Source organism: Pecten maximus, chromosome 6, assembly GCF_902652985.1.
Source record: "Pecten maximus chromosome 6, xPecMax1.1, whole genome shotgun sequence".
Taxonomy (NCBI): domain Eukaryota; kingdom Metazoa; phylum Mollusca; class Bivalvia; order Pectinida; family Pectinidae; genus Pecten; species Pecten maximus.
Genome location: NC_047020.1, coordinates 13948483 through 13967648, shown reverse-complemented (window position 1 = coordinate 13967648; position 19166 = coordinate 13948483). Strand labels below are relative to the sequence as shown.

Sequence of the window (19166 nt, the reverse complement as noted above, 5' to 3'; positions counted from 1 at the left end):
CCTTGCTCTAACAACTGTAAAATCCCATACTTTATTTAGTAACTAGAAAACATTCTAACATTTAAGTTGAAACAGTGAATTTTACTCTGACATACGTTTACATAATGTTTTCCTTTGATCACAGGAGCATGTCTAGATTATTATCATTAATTTTGGTCCTATTCCTATCGTGTCTTTAGACAGTACCCTTTACTGTAAGGTTACGATAAAGGTCATTTCCGGAGACGTTTCTCCTACTCTGCACAAATGTACACTTCCGTTTATTATTCCTGCGCGTTGTGTCATTTTATTAAAGAAAAGGGAAGAAAATGTGTTATAAAGAACATTGCTATATCGTGAAGTATTTATTAAACTGATATTGGCTTAATATGTTACAAAGTTATTTCGTAAATTTCTATTGTGAACCATCATTTTGAACTATATTTTACTGCGGATGAACTTTGTTATTGTCATTCAGTTGTAAGGTCACGATACGGAAACCAATTTCCAAAACTTATGAGCGGAATTTCGTGAAATTTGGAGGAAACTTCTTTCTTAAGTATGTTTTTCTTGAGCATTCATATCCCATAATATCATTTTGAAGAAGAAGTAAGATTTCAAGTTTGTTAGAATAGTCCTTATATGTCAGTGCGTCAAATCAATTCGGTACCCGTTGCCAGTCGATTTCTGACATGTCTGATGTTGATCACGAACATTGTTTTGTAGTACCCTAAATGGAGTGGTGTTAATGTCGATACATTCTTAATGTTAATTCATAATAAATAAATACTCATGGTCTTGAATGTCATAAGTATAGCTTTTTTTCGTTACAATAATAATCTAGATTATTTTAATTTGTTGAATCACATAATTATGATATTGCATGGACATGTATGTAACACTAGATCTATATAATAAATTTCGAAATATAAACACTTTCAACAGACGCCTCTTCATTGTTGTTTTACGATGCCCTTGTGATTGAATTTGATATTGTGACAAACTAGGCTACACTTTAAAACCAATGTGATACATATACATGTCACATGTATATGTAACACATTGGTTTTATGTGTATCAAAGAATAGTAGATCTATACTCCTAAACATAAGAGGCCGCTGTTACACGGCGCCTGTCAAAAGTATCTCGCCGTGTAAAACCTCTAACATTGTTGGAGTAAGTAATAGTAGTAAAATGAAAGTGTTCTATAAATATATTGATATAAATACAGTGTTTCATTTGGTATAATAAATACATTGCAAAGTGATAACAAATCTACTGTTATGCAAAATTCATTTTTAACCTATTCAATACCAATTGAACAATTTGTTTAAAAGAAGATAACACATATTCGAAACAGAGATGAATGCCTTCAGAGTGGGTCATCACCCTATAAATTAGCCCGAGTTTCCTCTGGCCCTGTCACCATGTCTGGTGTAGGGCCAGAGCGCACTACTATATGAAAACGTGGAATTCTCCGACACCGTTTGGTGTCGCTAAGAATCTGGTGCAAATACAATAAAATCGGGAGTGACATAACACCTACCTTACATATATGGATAAATGAGATATTTATTTACCCCAGAACACCCATTTAGTCCCACATAGGTGTTTTATTCCGCCCGTATAGACCCTCGCTTTACGCTAGTCAAAATTTCATACTGTTGACCAGCCATTTTGTAAGTGATAGTACGCCTAACCACCCGAATCGGAACGCAATGGACCGAAAAGACCACATATCAATTATTGTGTTTTTCTTCTTACATAGTTAAAATTAAGAAAACTAAGCTTATTATTTCCCAAAACCTGTTATATTCAATTCAAAAATTTATTATTTATAAACTATAAGCGGTAAAATATATAAAAATAAATGTTGTATTTTTTTTTCTTTTCGCTCCATCGCGCACTGATCAGGGTAATTAGGCCGCCCACGACCTACATAGTTAGCAATATGGCGTCGAGTCAAGTATGAAATTTTCACTAGCGTAAAGCGAGGGTCTATACGGATGGAATAAAACACCTATGTGGGACTAAATGGGTGTTCTGAAGTAAATAAATATCTCATTTATCCATATATGTAAGGTAGGTGTTATGTCACTCCCGATTTTATTGTATTTGCACCAGATTCTTAGCGACACCAAACGGTGTCGGAGAATTCCACGTTTTCATATAGTAGTGCGCTCTGGCCCTATACCAGACATGGTGACAGGGCCAGAGGAAACTCGGGCTACCTATAAATCAGCTAAATTCCAGAGTCTTGGTCATAATTAAGCAGTCATATTCTGAATTTGTCATCTGAAATTGACCTCCTGAAATACTGATGATGAAGATGACCAATCATCCAATTTTCAAATATGGCAGGCAATTGATGTACTTGCTGCATGATATGAGATATGTGTACATCATCTTCAAAACATGTAAAACATTACAGCAAACCTATGAAGAAACAAATGATGATTATATTTTTTGACAGATGAAGTATGGGTCAGACTCTGTCTGAACCTGTTACTACCAAGGAAACATCCAGCTGTCAGAACCAGTTTCTGAAGGTTGGATCATCATGTATGCAGGGATGGAGAATAAGTATCCTTTTCTCAGTAGCAAAAATGTAGGAGATGTAAACATCTAACTGCCCAATGTTATGACTTGCAAGGCTCTGTCATGCATAGGAACAAAAATTTGAATAATATTTTGTTGGAAGCTATATGCAATATTAACCTATTAAGTTGATTATATTCAATATGATGAGCTACCCACAAATAAATATGTAATACTAAAGAGGGTACATGATCTTTTTTATCACAGGCACTCGTTATAATTTCAGTTATCATTCTCTTTTATGAAAAAAGTGATCACGTTATTTGGTGATATTGAATTAAAAACTTCTATTCTACAATTTTGATAAGACAGAAAAAGAAAGACATATCCTTGACTATGTACAGACATGGAGGATGCCCACACACACCTTCTGTCACTGCCTGGAGATAAGGACGCTCAGTTCTTTGGTGTATTTGATGGACATGGAGGTAAACTTAAACATAAATGACTGAATAAGTAGTGTGTTGCTTGTTATTATGATGTTTGATTATGAACATTGTATCTAAAGAAAAAATGGAAAGCATATATTCCTCATTCCAAAATTGTGCCTGATGATCTATGACTTCAATTGACATGTCCCAGTTTTAATTATTGAAATAAAGATTATATAAATAAATACAACATGTCATGCATGGGTGACAGTTTTCAGTGTTGTTAGTTGTTACTTAATTAACTATTTTGGAAATATGTTCCCACGTATAATTAATGATCAATTTTAGCAAAAAGAGCTTTTTCTGTATTTCCAAGAATCAGACACATTAAACCATGGTAATGTATATATACATATATCTTGTGCTTGTGACAAATGTGAAAATTAGTCTAATAAACAGAAAATGGAATGACTTCTGTTAGCTGCCACAAATATTTCTCTCATTTATATTTGGTTTATTTTGTTTAACATCCTATTAACAGCTAAGGTCATTTAAGGACGTCCTCCCGTTCGTGTGACATGCATGTGTGTGTTGAGTGCGTATGTGTGTTTTGGGAGACTGCAGTATGTTCGTGTTAAGTCTCCTTGTGATAGGCCAGAACTTATGCCGATTTATAGTGCTACCTCACTGAAGCATACTGCCGAAGACACCCAGCAGGACACCCCACCTGGTCACATTATACTGACAACGGGCGAACCAGTCGTCCCACTCCTTGTATGCTTAGCGCTAAGCAGGAGCAGCAACTACCATTTTTAATGACTGGTATGTCTTGGCCAGGGGACAGAACCCCACGCCTCCGTCACAGGGGCGAGTGCTCAACTAAAGGCCAAAAGTGAGGCATTGTCATGGAAGACATTACGAAGAAGAAAGTTGTTAAGGAAGAAGAGAAAAGATAAGATCCCAAATTTAGTTGCCTCTTATGATCATGCAATGGAGGCAGCAGGTACAATTCTTACGCCCTACCTGCAGGGCAGCTCTCATTTATAATAGTAATCATATCTATCACTAAATAATACTGAACTCATAATACATGTTTTCTGTATTGTCCTAGCTAGATACATATAATAATATTTATTCCATGGATTTTGTCACACTGTATCAATTTGTTTTGCAGGTGCCAAAATAGCTCAATATGCAGGGATCAATCTTCATAAGAAAATTTTGTCTCATCCAGCATACTGTAAGTATAAGCAAAGACAATCTAAAAGTCTATAGATAAGAAATATCTCTGTACATGTGAGGGGTGGAAGGCATTTTTTTGAGACCCCATCACCCATTAAATATAAAAACATATTTAGTATAAGAAAATCTTGTAGATTTAACCCAGCACCTAGCAGATTTTAATACAAGTCTGCCACACATATAGTTCTGGAATATCCCTTGCTTGCAATAATTACTATCTTTTGTTTGATGATCAGCTTGGAATGAGTGGTGGTAAGAATGTGACCATGATTGATATACGAGATGCCATATACTACTATGTTTAAGTATAACAGTTCTGTGTGATTGTACTATAATTATCCTTTAGTGGATGTCTCATCTTAGATCTGTGGTCTCGTCTGGTTATATTAACCTTCATATATCTACTGTAAGTATGTATAAAACCACAAACAAAATCTTTGAAGAAGCAACCTTGTATATTCTAGAGGTGAAATGGTATTCTGCAGTGTAGTAAAATCACATTTTTTTCGGCTCGATTCAAAATATAGTTACTTCAAACTAAGGTACATGCACCATGGGCAGTAAATTTGATACCGGTTGGCTATTTAACTATGAGCAGGTGTTGTGGCAATCCCAAATATTATATAAAAGTGAGTTTCAGATTGAGATCCAATTGAATGTGACCTTACAATAAACCTGTGTTTTGATAGCGATCAAAATGATTCTGAAAGATGCTCCAGCTTCCTGGTAGCGTTTGTCATCTCTAAATACATTTGTATTTTGCTGCATTCTAAAACACCAAACCAAATAGTCGACACTGCACTGCAATACATTCCTGGTGTTGATGAATACATACCGTATTTGACCTAATAAGGGTGCCTGTCCTGATAAGGACGCCCCTACCTTTTTTTCAAGGAAATAAATCTTTGACTGAGTGTCAAAATGGTGTTAAAAATAATGATTCATGTAATAATTCATGTGAAATGTTTTGCTACTTTATGTGTTCAATTTTCTTCTGCAAATTAAGTAACTGGAACACAAGTTTTCACCACATTTTGTCTATTCCTACAGATGACATATCAGTGCAACGAGCACCCGAAACTAAACACACATTATATATAAATAATAATTTAACTTACCATCTTTATTTGACGATAAAGTAAAAGACTTCATTCTTGTTGATAAATAACTTTAGTTCAGAACAGAAAGCTAGTAAAAGACATTGTAAATCAATTATTAGGTCAAAGAAAACGATGTCTGATATGATCTGGGAAATCACCTGTGTCTATAAATAGAACACAAAAGAGTTCCATTTGAACATAAATGGTGGAACATACGTTCTCTGGCCTAAAGATCAGCTGGCATGGTTTACAGGAATATTCAAGTGATGTTTAAGCTTAATATATATATGATAATGAATAAATATCTTCATCTGGAATATTTTTATGACTGAATATTTTACAGTTTCCACAGCCTTGGGTATTCTGCTATAAGGTATAGTCAGTTTCATAAAACTTCAGAATAACTAATCTTAATAAGGGCGCCCCCCCCCCCCCCCCCCCCCCCTGTCAATTACCCGTGCCCTGTGCCCTTATTACGTCAAATACGGTATATAAACTTTTCCTTTTACACTTGATTTAGCTCAGGGAAATGTGCCTGAAGCGATTCGACAGGGCTTTCTAGGGCTGGATGAAGAAATGATCAAAGGTTGGTTTCATAGTTTTAATGGCAGCCTTGAGGATATCTTACTTTCATATAAGAAGAAATAGGTGCATCTTGCGTGATTTGGAATTAAAACGAAGTGTGCTGAATATGATTATATGAACAAGGAAAAAGTTTAAAGCTAAACAAAATGATTGCATAACATGTATCCAAATAACAGTTATGTTTTTAAATATCAAAGTTAGTCAGAAATTTGTAATAAAAAACTCCTTTCTCATGAACATGATATATCACATTACAGATGAGGCCATGAAAGATGAGTTAGCAGGAACGACTGCTGTGATAACAATATTCAAAGGCAATACCATTTACTGTGTAAGTGATTATGTGTGTTCCCAGAAAGATTTTACCTGCAAAATTTGCAATGTTGTATAAATTTTCAATTGAGACAATATTTTCATGATTTATATTTCAACATTACTAGCAGAAGAAATTGCAATCAACATTTGTATTTTTGGTTTGATAAGAAATTGTGTCTGTATTGGTAAGATTCAAAGATTGGTTGTGACGGTATGCATATAATGGTGTAAATTAGTTTAAAAATCATTACACCCTGGAATATTAACTTAAAGGAAGACTTATGATTGGTCAATGTTGAGTTGCTGTAAGATATATCTAATATCTATAAAATTTGTAGGTGGATAGTTTTGAGGAATGGCAAGTACAGCTGTATCTTTTATGATAACCTCAATTTCATTTAACATAATGGAGGCTTCTGGTTTGTTTAACGGTTAAGGGTTAGCACCTGAGTGAAGGTGTTGCAGTTTGGGTATTAGTTTACCCTGGTTTGACAATATGCACTGGTGATACAAGTCAGATAGACTTAGACTTACTGCTTAATGAAATAAGGAATGATCTGAGAGAAACACACATCTTTTAAAGCCACATACTCCCAAACAATCTACAATTCTAATTGCACACATGTAATAATGGCAATCCAAGATGCTCATTCACACTCTCTTAATGTTAAAATGACCACTGGCCTGGATGCTTGACCGGAGGAGTCCTTGAGACATCAGTGTATAAAATAACTTGCCGCATTTATATTTATCGCGAGATTTGTCACGGAGCCGAGTACGTGGCTATAACAACGTGCACTGCACATAAACTACACACATGGCCGTTGTTTATATATTGAGCATACATGAACTTTGCCTAATAATGCTTTCATTTAAACACATTAACAAAATATTCGCATAATAACTGAACAAAATAAACATAGTTTACATTTAAATACTTAATTTTAAAATGTAGCAATATGCATACAGCGAAACATCAATAAAATTTTAGATCGGTGAAGTTGACAATGTTCAAAAGCTAACCAGCAATCCAATAGACGTCCGGCAAAATCGGAATTTGAGTCTATTCCCTTTTCTTCTCTCGCTAAGTTCCAACGAATTATTTCCTTTCCTAAGGAAATACTTGGGTTTTGCCAATTCCACTCACTTTTGCATCTTTTTTAGCAGAATCTGTCTGTGTTTTCACAGGTCCACACTTTCGACGTTCCACCATTTTGTATGGACTGTAAAACCCGTCGTTGCATTGTGGGACTAATGTTCAGAGAAACTTGTTCCGGCAGCCACAGTTATTATTTTTGGGAATTCCCTGTATACTTTCATAAATACACATTTTCTTTCAGTTTCTGATTCACGATAATCTGCTAGCTATATATGTATCAAGTCCGAAAGCTGTAAAAAGCTCAAAATGTAGACATTGATAAAAGTTTTCTTCGTGAGTATATGGCTTTAAAATGTTGAGTTATTCTCCATTGATGTTTTCTCCATATAAATTGTATAATGCCTTGTATATAGTAAGTGTTTCATTATCCAGGGTAATGTTGGAGACTCCAGGGCTGTAGTCAGCATAAAAGGAACAGCAGAACAATTGTCTCATGATCACAAACCAGGCAATGAGTCGGAAACAAAGAGGATAATTTCTGCAGGAGGATGGGTTGAGTTTAATAGAGTGAATGGTATGCTTCTCTCATCTTTTGTTTTAATCATGGTTTCTGCAGGTAATGTTCAGAGTTATTTACTTAATTCATTCAAGTGAGTAACTGTGTCAATGACCGGTGTTTCTGAGTAAAGTGGATGGGGTCACTTGGTAACAAGTTAACCAGATATATTGTGTTATCAATTAAGAGGTGTACATGTTTTATTTGCAATGGAAATTAAAACGTTTATATTCACAAGCCCATGTGCTAGCTGTAAAAATTCAGAATGTAACATTTAAATGTAAATAAATAACACACAACTTACCTGATAGTTTTGTGCAAACAACAGGCCTGCGATGATTTTCAAATGAAGTAATGTTTCCAGATAATTACAGACAGATGCATATGAGCACAAGGTCCAAACAATAGTATTAGACTTAAGACAAGTAGAATTTTCAGCTGGACTAATAGTGATATTTTAAAAATATCACTAGGTAATTAACCTGTGGAGTTTGCTACTACTAGCCATGGTACATTAGATTATTAGTCAGATTGAAAACATCAACTTCAGGCTAGTGGAAATCTTAAATACAGATCTGAAGAATGAAATCTTGCCTTTAAATTATTTGGAACAAGAGACATGATCAGTTATCTATTCCATTAATGATTTTTTCGTATACACGTTATATCTGAATCTAAAATTGATTTGTCTCCTCTGTTAACAGGTAATTTAGCACTTTCTAGAGCATTAGGTGACTTTGTGTTTAAAAAGAATGAGAAAAAGGGTCCAGAAGAACAGATAGTCACAGGTAAGTATTGGGTCAACATCATCACACCTGGCAGTTATCACTTGACCATGAAAGCAATTTTCTTATGATGAATCCAGAAATATAGAAACTATTATTTTTTGTGTACTATTATTGTTTGAATTAAATCACTTCTATTGGTTGTCTCTGTATGACAAATCTGAAGTCCTTCCATGTCACTGGAATGGCCCTCGGCATCAGCAGCATTGTCTGATCTATTTTACTGGAGACATTAGATTATAAGATATGTGAAAATCATTGAAAATATCTCTTTAATACATATTAATGATAATGCTGTAATGGAAATTATTGATCCTGTGTTTCACCAGCGTATCCAGATGTTATTGAGAATCGCATCACACCAGATCATGAATTCATCGTGTTAGCCTGTGATGGTATCTGGGATGTCCTAACTAGCCAGGAAGTTGTAGATTTTGTCAGAGCTCGGCTAGCACAAGGAATGGAACCAGACATTGTAAGTACATATTATGAAAAAAAATATTAAAAGATATTTCACAGACCTGTATATGAGAATAGTAAAAAAGAAAAATATATACTTTCCATGAGTTGCTGTTCCTCTTTAGATCATATACTTTTAAAATTATTTCATTTTCTTTACAAAAATTGTGAATATTTTTTTATTTTATTTTTATTACAAATTGTTAAGTTATCCACTTGACATTAACCACTCTGATTTAGCCTGAATGGAATTGTGTGAGGGGTCAAACTGGAATACACAGAAAATCAAATAAAATCCAGGAAATTATATCTGAACATGCACCATTATCTATTTCATTTTATAGCTTCTCATGGCAGTACCTGGAGACATTTTGTCATTTTGTCCAGTGATAGACAAAGTGGTCGTTCTGAATACATCTCTGTTCCTGTATATTGGTTAAATTGTAGTTTAGGGGAAAGTATAAGTCTAACATTATACAGTTAGACTGAATGATATGCTTGTTGTCTTTCCAGATTTGTGAAGAGTTGATGACAAGATGTTTAGCACCAGACTGTCAAATGGGTGGACTTGGGTGTGATAATATGACTGTTGTTTTGGTTTGTTTTTTATTTGGTCAAAGTTATGATGACTTGGTTAAAAAGTGTGCCAAGCCTGGTGCCCGAGGGGCTTCCACTGCACATCTCACCAGCTACCAGGCAAGCTACAATCGTGTTGATCTCAAGTGACACTAAGTATCATCATATGGAGCTCGAGCAATAATCTATCCCTTCACTGTACGAAACAATTTTTTCTTTTAACAACATTTTGATCTTTTATTAATACACTACTGTACTACATTTTCAAATCTAAATCAAACAAAACTTGACGACCATAAGTTAATTTAAGTTAGGAATGAAAGTAAATTATTTTTTGAATTCAATGAATTGAAAGTCTCTGGCTTTGTATAGGTATTTTAAATTGTAACAGTTTTGTCCTTATCCTGTCTGGTTATGTAGTAAATCTATGAACTCCAATCTATGAATTGAGTGAAATGGTTTTTTCTTCATAGATATTGCAAAAAAGTCGACAGGGATTGCTAGATATTGTTATTATATAAGGTACCTTTTGAATTGATATTGTTTATTTGTTGAAAAAGAGCTGATGAAAATATAAAAGAAAATATGTCAGTTGGGAAAGAAACTATCCCTTAAGTTGTTTAAGACATTAAGACATGTCTGTTGAAAATTTCCGTCTGAATTAAAATTGATTTTATATAATTTTATAGATGTTGAAGTTATTCTAACATTTCTTGTAATGAAATATCACTATTTGATTTGGAACCATATCTTTCTATAGCCATTCATTGAGTGGAAAAAAGGGTCTATAGATAACTGTTAGAACACAAGTCAGTGACTGTAATGCTGTATTACTGTATTACTGTGCAAAGATTTGGAATCCTGTTTATTTTCACTGAGTTTGGAAATTTATATAATTAGGTGATAGTATTTATTTTTCTTCACAATTGATTGGGATTAACAGGTTAGAATTATATGTGTGGATTATCACATGCTTCATATTTCAACATCTGAACTGGATCTTGATGATATATAGCAAACTTTTGGTCTCTTTCTGAAAAGAGGAATTTTCATTGTTAATTTGTTAAGATAATTCAGGTACATGTGTAAATTGATATTATATAAAATGTTCTTGCATGCTTTTACTTCTGAAGACACTATGTACAAAAATTTTGTTCAACAGATTTATTTTGAGTACCTGGTATGGAAATGTTTGCTAGTAATTCTGCTACATAAATTTTTGTCTCTTTGGCCGGGTCTAGTATGCGGTCTCAGAATCCTGTTTTTTCCCTATTTATCAATATAATTACCATACTTTATGATACCGGCCGTCCAAACTGTAAGGAATTTCTGTTTGCTTTTTACATATTTTTTTTTCTTTTCTTTTTAAAAACATGTGCAACAGAAAAAGTAATGGTTATTTTTTGGTGATTTTTTAGAATTTAGTTTTGGTGTTAATTTCTAGATTTGGCAGTGCGTGTTGATGAACAAATTGTAGATGTAGGTTATTGATTGCTTAAAAATTGTGATAGATTGAACAGCAGTATATTCTCCTGTGATATAGACTAGTAATGTGATTGGATCCATGTAATCCTGTTCAGACCAATGTTTGACGGTCTGACTCCTTGTGTATTAATGTGTCACCATGGCATCTGTTACATGATTAAGATGAATTCCATTAGATTAATTCTGTGGTTACATTGAGATATCAACATCTGTCAACTGATTTCCTGTGACTTCTCTAAATCTTGAATGTTTTGTTTCAATATTCAAAACAATCTTAACTTAATCTACACTTACCTGTGCTGAAAGATTGATAAAGCATTAACAGAAGATCGATATCTCTTATTAAGGAGTCCAACCTACAATTGTTTGAAATGAAGTAAAATCTGTCCATTTCTTAGTCCAAATTATTCAATGTTATCTGCTTTTTATCTGCTATCTGTTACAGTACATTAAAGCAATTAACAGTCAATCATTCAGACTATCCATTTCTGAAGGACTTATTTTCTAGAAATGGAAATGCTTAATATATGTATAAATTTAGCTACTTTTAAATATATAGCCCCTTTAATAGCATTGTTCACTAGTCACACCTGTAAGTGTACCTAATGACGACCAGAGATCTAGTCTGTAACATTGTGATATAACAGCACTATACACAGCTAAATATTTATTCTTCAACAGTATTAAGTCCATTTATTTGTTAATTTTCGCAGCCAATTTTAATTTATGGATGGCATATTTTATTCTTATTATTTTACTTTTGAACTGATATATTTTTCAATGAGGAACATTGTTTTACTTTAATCTAAAAGCATTTACTCTGAAAACTTTCACACATACAGTTTCTGTAGTCGAATTCTTTAAAATGAAAACAATTCACTGCAATCCTATCCTGGTCCTTTTTGTCGAATTAATCTTACAAAAGCAACTTGACAAACTATTTCTTGTCCTACTAATACTCGGCCATGACTTCAGAGAATTGGAGACTACACTTGTGTATATTATATGCATGTGCAACAAACATTTATGATACCGGGTATAAGTGTAAGTACCAGAGGCAGCTTAAACATGAGTTTAGATTTATGATTGTAATTTTTTTTTTTTTTTTTTTTTTCTCAAGGATTTTAGGATACTTTTCATTTTAATGGTAAACTTTTTGTGTAGTTATTAACTGTAGGGAAGTATACAAAAAAAGACCACAAAGGGAATATATAACAAGGCAATATTGTTGCCTACACATCAGAAGTAATATATACTGGTGTGCTATTCAGAAATAAAAACTTTTAAGGTAAACAAAGCATTTTAGTCTGAAATTGTAAAGGTGAATTAATAGAAATCAAAATTAATTTGTCATTCTTTATGTGAGGAATAAGTGTTTGAATTCTAAGGAGAAAGTTATGATACAGTTTGTGTGTATGTCATATTCTTGACATATATTAAGTAGAATATAACAGTTGTAGTACTTGGGTAGTGTAACACAAGGAAATCAAATAGGGATGGTCATTAAAAGGTATTTGAAATGTTTTTTTTTTATGTTATATGTAACCTATATAGATCATAATCTATAGGTGTGTTATGTGTATCTGTATAAGTTAATAATTCATTTTTGAATTATGGAGTTCCAAGTTTTAGTTTCAAACTAGTGTATGACTTGGGTGTTTAAGTAAATTGTTGGTATATACAATTGTTTATATCACTGATATGTGTAATTATTGGTACTAGAATTATTTCTTGATGTAGGGATATTCACAAGGACTTCCCAAGTCCATGTGTTAAATAAATCTGTTCCTACAGTAAATTACATGTACACTGATAACTTAATTTTACAGTAAGATTCAAGCTCAAATCTTAGAATTTAAGATTAATTGAATTTTAGAATTTAAGATTAATTGTCAACTGTTGGTTAAAAACCTTGAGTGTTTAAGAAGAAATGCAATACATTGTAAAACAACCTTTTGTAAATCTAGAAGGTGAAATCACAACCCAACCTGATGTCCTCTGGTATCAATGTTTTATTAACTTACAAGATGCACATAAAAAGCAGAACCTTTTGTAAGGAAGTAATTTCAAAAAAAAATTCTTTCGGAGGGTGTTTTCATTGAAGAATATTTCAAGAAGAAGAAATATTTTTCATTACAGCACTGATAGCAGGGCCAAGTACTAATTGTCAAACATGTACGCCATTTGACCATTTGATCCTCACAGCTATACACAACAGTACTGTTTGTATGGAGTCATCAGGAATTGGATGAAACATTCATGGCCTCATTGTAGTGTTGTACCAATTGTTTTAAGTTAAATGTAATGAAATCGACCAAATTTTTTGACATACCCATCATGAGAGAGATATTATGAATTTTGATTCATCATGAAAGGTTAAACATTATTTTATGAACTACATCAAATAACTTTTAACCTTAATGTATATACATGTACATGTACAATCTAATACATGCACATTGTCAAGCAAGTTATTCTTGGATTTTTACTCATTTTGTGTGTAATGACAAGTTATTCTTGGATTTTCACACATTTTGTGTGTAATGACAAGTTATTCTTGGATTTTCACACATTTTGTGTGTAATTGTTTCTGTCAAATGAACACTTTCAGTTTCATCAGAACCTTAGTCTAGTTTAACAAATGTAGTCTTCCACAGTAAGTTTTAAACTATGTTATGGTAGTGTTAAATATATTGTACACTGTTTATACAAGTACTTCTCCATCAGCAATATTCTGTTGAAATTCTGCATCAATTTGGTTTTCATCACATGCTGGTGTACATGGCTTTTCATATACCAGTACAAAGGCAGATCTGGTCTCAGTACCAGCAACAAAAGACCAAGGTCATTGAGTCATCAACTGACATTTAATGGTCACCATTAATTGTTTTGGTCATCATTGTTAAAGGTTTATGGTTGAAGGTACTCTATTAGAGTGTGAGTTTGTTCAATGAAACTAGTAGTTTATCCTACAAGGTTGTTGACAAAATAATTTATAGTTACATAGTTGGAATCTTGTATCTTATTCATGAAATATTATAGGAGAAAGTAACTATGTAAAGTTAAATCATTGGTACTTAACATTGACTCAAAATAAGTCTTTTTTTTCTTTTTATTGATAACTAATTATTTGTTATTTAATAACATAATTATAATTTAAATAATGTATTTTTGCACTATAACTTTACCAATCTTTGTGACACAGATGTACTTAAAACATCTTAAACACATTCACCCATTATACATCTGTCTTTGTATGCTAATATATATATTGTTTCTTGATTACCTTGGGCAAGGTGAAGGTCATGGCCAGACCAAACAAAAAAACTATCTAATTATCAGCTGTTAGGAAGATTTCCTTGTATTTGGGAGAAGGGATATTCTAAGATACGTATATTGATTTCAAGTGGTGTACCTGGTATCTTCATAATATGTTAGGAATTATCATTGGCTGATTGGTTACTTTTGCAATAGTCGATGGATGTGTTCAACCTCTTATTATAGAAAAAATGATGCTCCACATACTATTGAAGCCTCATCTCATTATCAATGGAGACCATATACTGATGTGCATATAAAAAGTCCATATGCCATCTTTATCAAAGGAAGTATTGAAGGAGAGCATAACAAATTATTACTATGAAAATAAACATTTAATTCTTTATGATTTTTTCAAGTACCTGTGTATGTACTTTGTAACTTGCACAATTAGATTTCAAGCGTTAAGTTATAGTTGGTATGTTCATTTTACTTAATATAGTCTATTTTTGTTGCTGTTGATGACAAAACTAAAAAAAATATACTATTAAATAACAATTGTACTATACCAAAATGTGATAATCTTTAAACCTACCAGTGTTTACAAGTAATATTTTTCTGAATGAAATACATTCCAAAACTCTCAATATAAAATTTGAATTTGAAAATTTAGTATCTTCTAAAAAAAAATTCTTTTCTTTTTACTACAGTAACAGAATTTTTATTCAGATGTTCTCTTCTACTGTTTCTGGTTAAGTGAACCTAGGTATATACAGATATAGCATTTAATTTTCTGGCTTTAATACAAGATTTGTTCTCAATGTTTCACATCCGTTTCACTTAATTGATATTATTGAATTGTTCATGTTGAATATAGGACACTAACAATATGGAACAGTCATAGACTTAAGTTATGAATTATAGGGCTAATTTTATAAATGCTTGCTAATTTTCATTGCTTAGGAATTTTGTACAGATAACAGATGCTTTTAATTACTAATTAAGGGTTTTGTAGGAAATTTGATATTTTTATTCAGTACATTTTTTAATAATAATTAATATAGAATGAAACCTCAGTCCATCCTTTCTATCCATCCATAAAAATTGAATTATCACTTAAATGTAATTATTAATATTTTCAGTTTTCTTTATACTTACGTATGCCTGAATCACTGTTGGTTTTATGTAAATATTACCAGAAGAATACATCTAATACTACAAATGTATGAGCAGATGTTATTAATTGGTAAGTCACATGCTTATGTTACATTTGTATAGTATATTTGTACAGTTAAAAAGAAATGTAGAACATCTTTAATCTTGGTTATGATGATATGAAAAGGTCCAAAAAAGGATGCAAAATCTGGTAGTTTTACTAGAAAAAATGTTTTTCTTTCAAAGATATTAGTGCCAATATCTTGTCACTTTTAATCTAGATTTTGGAGTTCTACAGAATCCTGTACTCATAAAATTTGATGGGCCTCAATAATTTTTGGAAATATCATAGTTATTATTATAAAACGGTTTTTTTTCAACAGAATTTCGTTTTTTCTAAATTATATTTGGAAACAGTGCTTTAACAATCAATTATTTGAATTATGATTTAGAATTGTTTCATTGAGCAGAACATAAAACAAAGACTCCCGATAAATTTGATATTTATAGGAAGTATAACTTCTTTGTTGTGTAAATTTTAAAGTTAATTTGGAAGTGTTCTAGGTATATACATTGTATATGAATCCGTTTATTCATGTGATGTTAGTTATTGCATGGTTATATAGGAAATCAATTTCCTTGTGTGAATGATTTGTACAATTGATATCGAAGCATGTTATAGGTGTACATTTTTAGAAAATACGAATGGTTTTTATTTAGAAAATAAGTGCCAATATTGTGCTATTTGGTGAAAATGACTCTCCTGACCTTTTTCGTCAAGATGTTGTTTTATAAATTGTAAGAGATTGTACAGTTGGTCTTTATCTTTGACTAAAATCAGTCATGTACTGGTCTTAACTTGATGTTTACAAATATTAAGCCTCTGTAATATGTTTTCTTTGTTGTTGTGTGTTTGCGATTTCTTGTTGATGTACGTAACATGTGATATTTGGTGGACTTTCAGACTAAGAGGAAGGTTATTGAATTAGAGGAATTCAAAGAAGTAACTAAAAATGAAAATTTAATACAAACAAAATTGTTTTTCTCTCCTGAACAAGACATTCAATACCGATTTTTTAATAACATTTTATGTGAAGCATTACATATTTTTTGAGAATAAAGTTCCTTTTCATACAGATAACCCTATTAAATATTTCATGAATGTCATGTTCTTTTCAGAATTTTGTGTTTCCTTGCCATAGCTAGCTAAATATATTGGCTGTAAATCACTTAGATTTTGCAAATACTTTATTTCGCAAACTTCTCTCTTTAAGATTTATTTGGGAATACATAATTCTGCAAATGCTGATCTAGAAATGACTTTGAATTTGTGAATGATACACTGTGAGAGTCAAGGACACCACATTATTACTACAACGGTAACTGATAGCTTGCCCTCCAACCAACAGTGTACAAAAAATCATGGAGTTGATTTCCCGATTGCCTGTCCTTGCATATTAACTCAAAAATATATCTCAGGCAAAATATAAGTGATTTACAATACAAAAATTTAGATAAATATCCTTCAAATTTGATAGGTAATTATCTAAACACATTCAGTGGATCAAAATTCTAACAAAACTGTTTATAACAAACATTTCTGGTTATACTGATACACAATTATATATCTACCTGCAAGTTGTTTGTCATTTTTTCTTCTCCTTTTTTTCTCTCCAAATCAAGCAATAGTTTTCCGAACAGAAAATAGTAACATTTTCCCATCAATATTCAAGGGTATTTACCATAGCATTGACATACAGACACACTCTGGTACATGAGACATTGTATACCTTACAGGTCAAACACTGTCCAGGGTCAAGTTGACGGACTAGACACTTTAGTAAAGGAGGCAACTGTACAGCTGTTGTATAGTTCACCAGGTGTAATTGTGGATGTTTAGTAGAAAATGTTGTAATGCTTTTTGAATTGTTGCTTCATTGCATGTCTTCAACTACTCCTTTATGTATCGCACTACACTACCACAACAGGTAAACATAAAATCTTATCTCCCTTGACCCATTAGGAAAAAGATGTGTACGGTACTTCATTATATGCAATACCAAGAGAAATTGTCATAATAATAATTATAATGTCATGTTGTCTGTATAAGGTAATTTCCTTCTGATTGCGGTCTATGAGTGGTGTCATTAATTATACTATGAATGACAACAGGAGAAATCCCATTTTAATAACTAGATTATTTGTCCGAGAAGCTTCCAGTGTCTTCCTTTTGATTACTTTCTGTTTGGATATACAAAATGTATTCTGCCTTCAAGCACAGCACTGTCCTGCTGCAGCTATAGTTCCACTTTTGTGATAAGAAATGGTTTACGAGAAGGAAAAGTTACTCTTTTGCACTGCAGTGGAAGACTCTTTGTTATTTTAACTATTTCTAATATTTAAGAGGATCTTTACAATTTCTATTTTGATCAGTGCTTGTAATTCTGGTAACAACCAATTTTACTTACACCAACTCAGTTTCGACTACATATCAGCCATCTTTCTGAGTATCGAACGTCAGCTGTCTTTCTCAAATTGGTTGGAATTTTGATAATTGTCAAAGTTGATGCAAGTAAAATAGGCAGTTAGCAGAAATACCGGCATATATGAATTAATTCCAGCTGGAGAAAAATTTCTTAAAATTGATGTATATGCAAAACCGACAAGTCCAGTTTATCCTGGTATGTTGTCTGGGTCAGAATGTTACTGCATAGGTTATGATATATTGACATTTTACAATCCAAACCAAACCAGTACTTCCATTTGTATGTTCTTGGTTGCTTGGCAATATCTGTGTTGAATAGGAATTATTATTGTTTAGGTATGTTCCTCATATACTTGTTTTAAAATATATATTCCAATACCAGTAATTTGCAATTTGCATTTTTATCCTGAAAATACTTCTGATCAACCCCCCCCCCCCCCCCGAAAAAAAAAAACGTTTTTTTTTTTTTCATTGATCAACCCCCCCCCCCCCCCCCCCCCCCCCCCCCCGAAAAAAAAAAACGTTTTTTTTTTTTTCATTGACAAATTCAGGCACCAATACCATTTTGGAAATGCATAACATCATTTTATCAATGTGTCCCATAACATTTGTCACATTGTAAAGAAATCTGTCTTGTGGATCATATATCATAAATAAGAATCAAATATGTTTCTTATTGTATTTGATAGAAAATTTCAAGTGTCTCATACTTGTAATAGTTTAAATTTTCTGTATTTGATGATCTTTTACATTGAAAATGTTAAAAGCTAACCTTATATGCATAACTTTACATCATTTCTATTTATAAACAATAGACAATAGTGTTGCCATATAATGATATAAAGGAAGTAAGTGTTGTCTGTCTCAGTATAATGTGTAAAGGTGGTATATCATGTTGTGTGTGATTTGGTGCATATCCTTGCTATCAATTTGTTTTTTTTTTCTCTCTCACAATTTGATCCTGTTTGCTTTTATTTTCTATTGATGGTTCTTATGTGTGTTCCTATGTACAGGTCTATATATGTAATTAACAAAAAAGATGTTGTCACAATTGCAAGTTGAAATAAAAAAAATGTATAAATTCAAACTTTTTTGTAAATGTTTTAGATTATTTTTAA

General features: G+C 32.3%; 1 protein-coding gene across 1 annotated transcript; it reads left to right on the top strand.

The window, feature by feature from the left end:
- The first annotated feature begins 438 nt into the window (after positions 1-438).
- Positions 439-18487, top strand: LOC117329028 (probable protein phosphatase 2C T23F11.1). The gene is made up of 10 exons (XM_033886714.1): positions 439-538; positions 2453-2562; positions 2922-3005; positions 4123-4188; positions 5811-5876; positions 6133-6206; positions 7722-7863; positions 8550-8633; positions 8960-9105; positions 9603-18487. The coding sequence occupies exons 2-10, from the start codon at positions 2460-2462 to the stop codon at positions 9813-9815; spliced, it is 978 nt and encodes a 325-aa protein (XP_033742605.1). The 5' UTR covers positions 439-538; positions 2453-2459; the 3' UTR covers positions 9816-18487.
- Positions 18488-19166: the final 679 nt, after the last annotated feature.

Bases quoted from the DNA above. Each gene is read 5' to 3' on its own strand.
- LOC117329028 (XM_033886714.1), top strand. From the start codon at position 2,460: ATGGGTCAGACTCTGTCTGAACCTGTTACTACCAAGGAAACATCCAGC. The intron at 7,864-8,549 runs GTATGCTTCTCT...CTCTGTTAACAG, and splicing joins TGAGTTTAATAGAGTGAATG to GTAATTTAGCACTTTCTAGA. The intron at 8,634-8,959 runs GTAAGTATTGGG...GTGTTTCACCAG, and splicing joins AGAAGAACAGATAGTCACAG to CGTATCCAGATGTTATTGAG.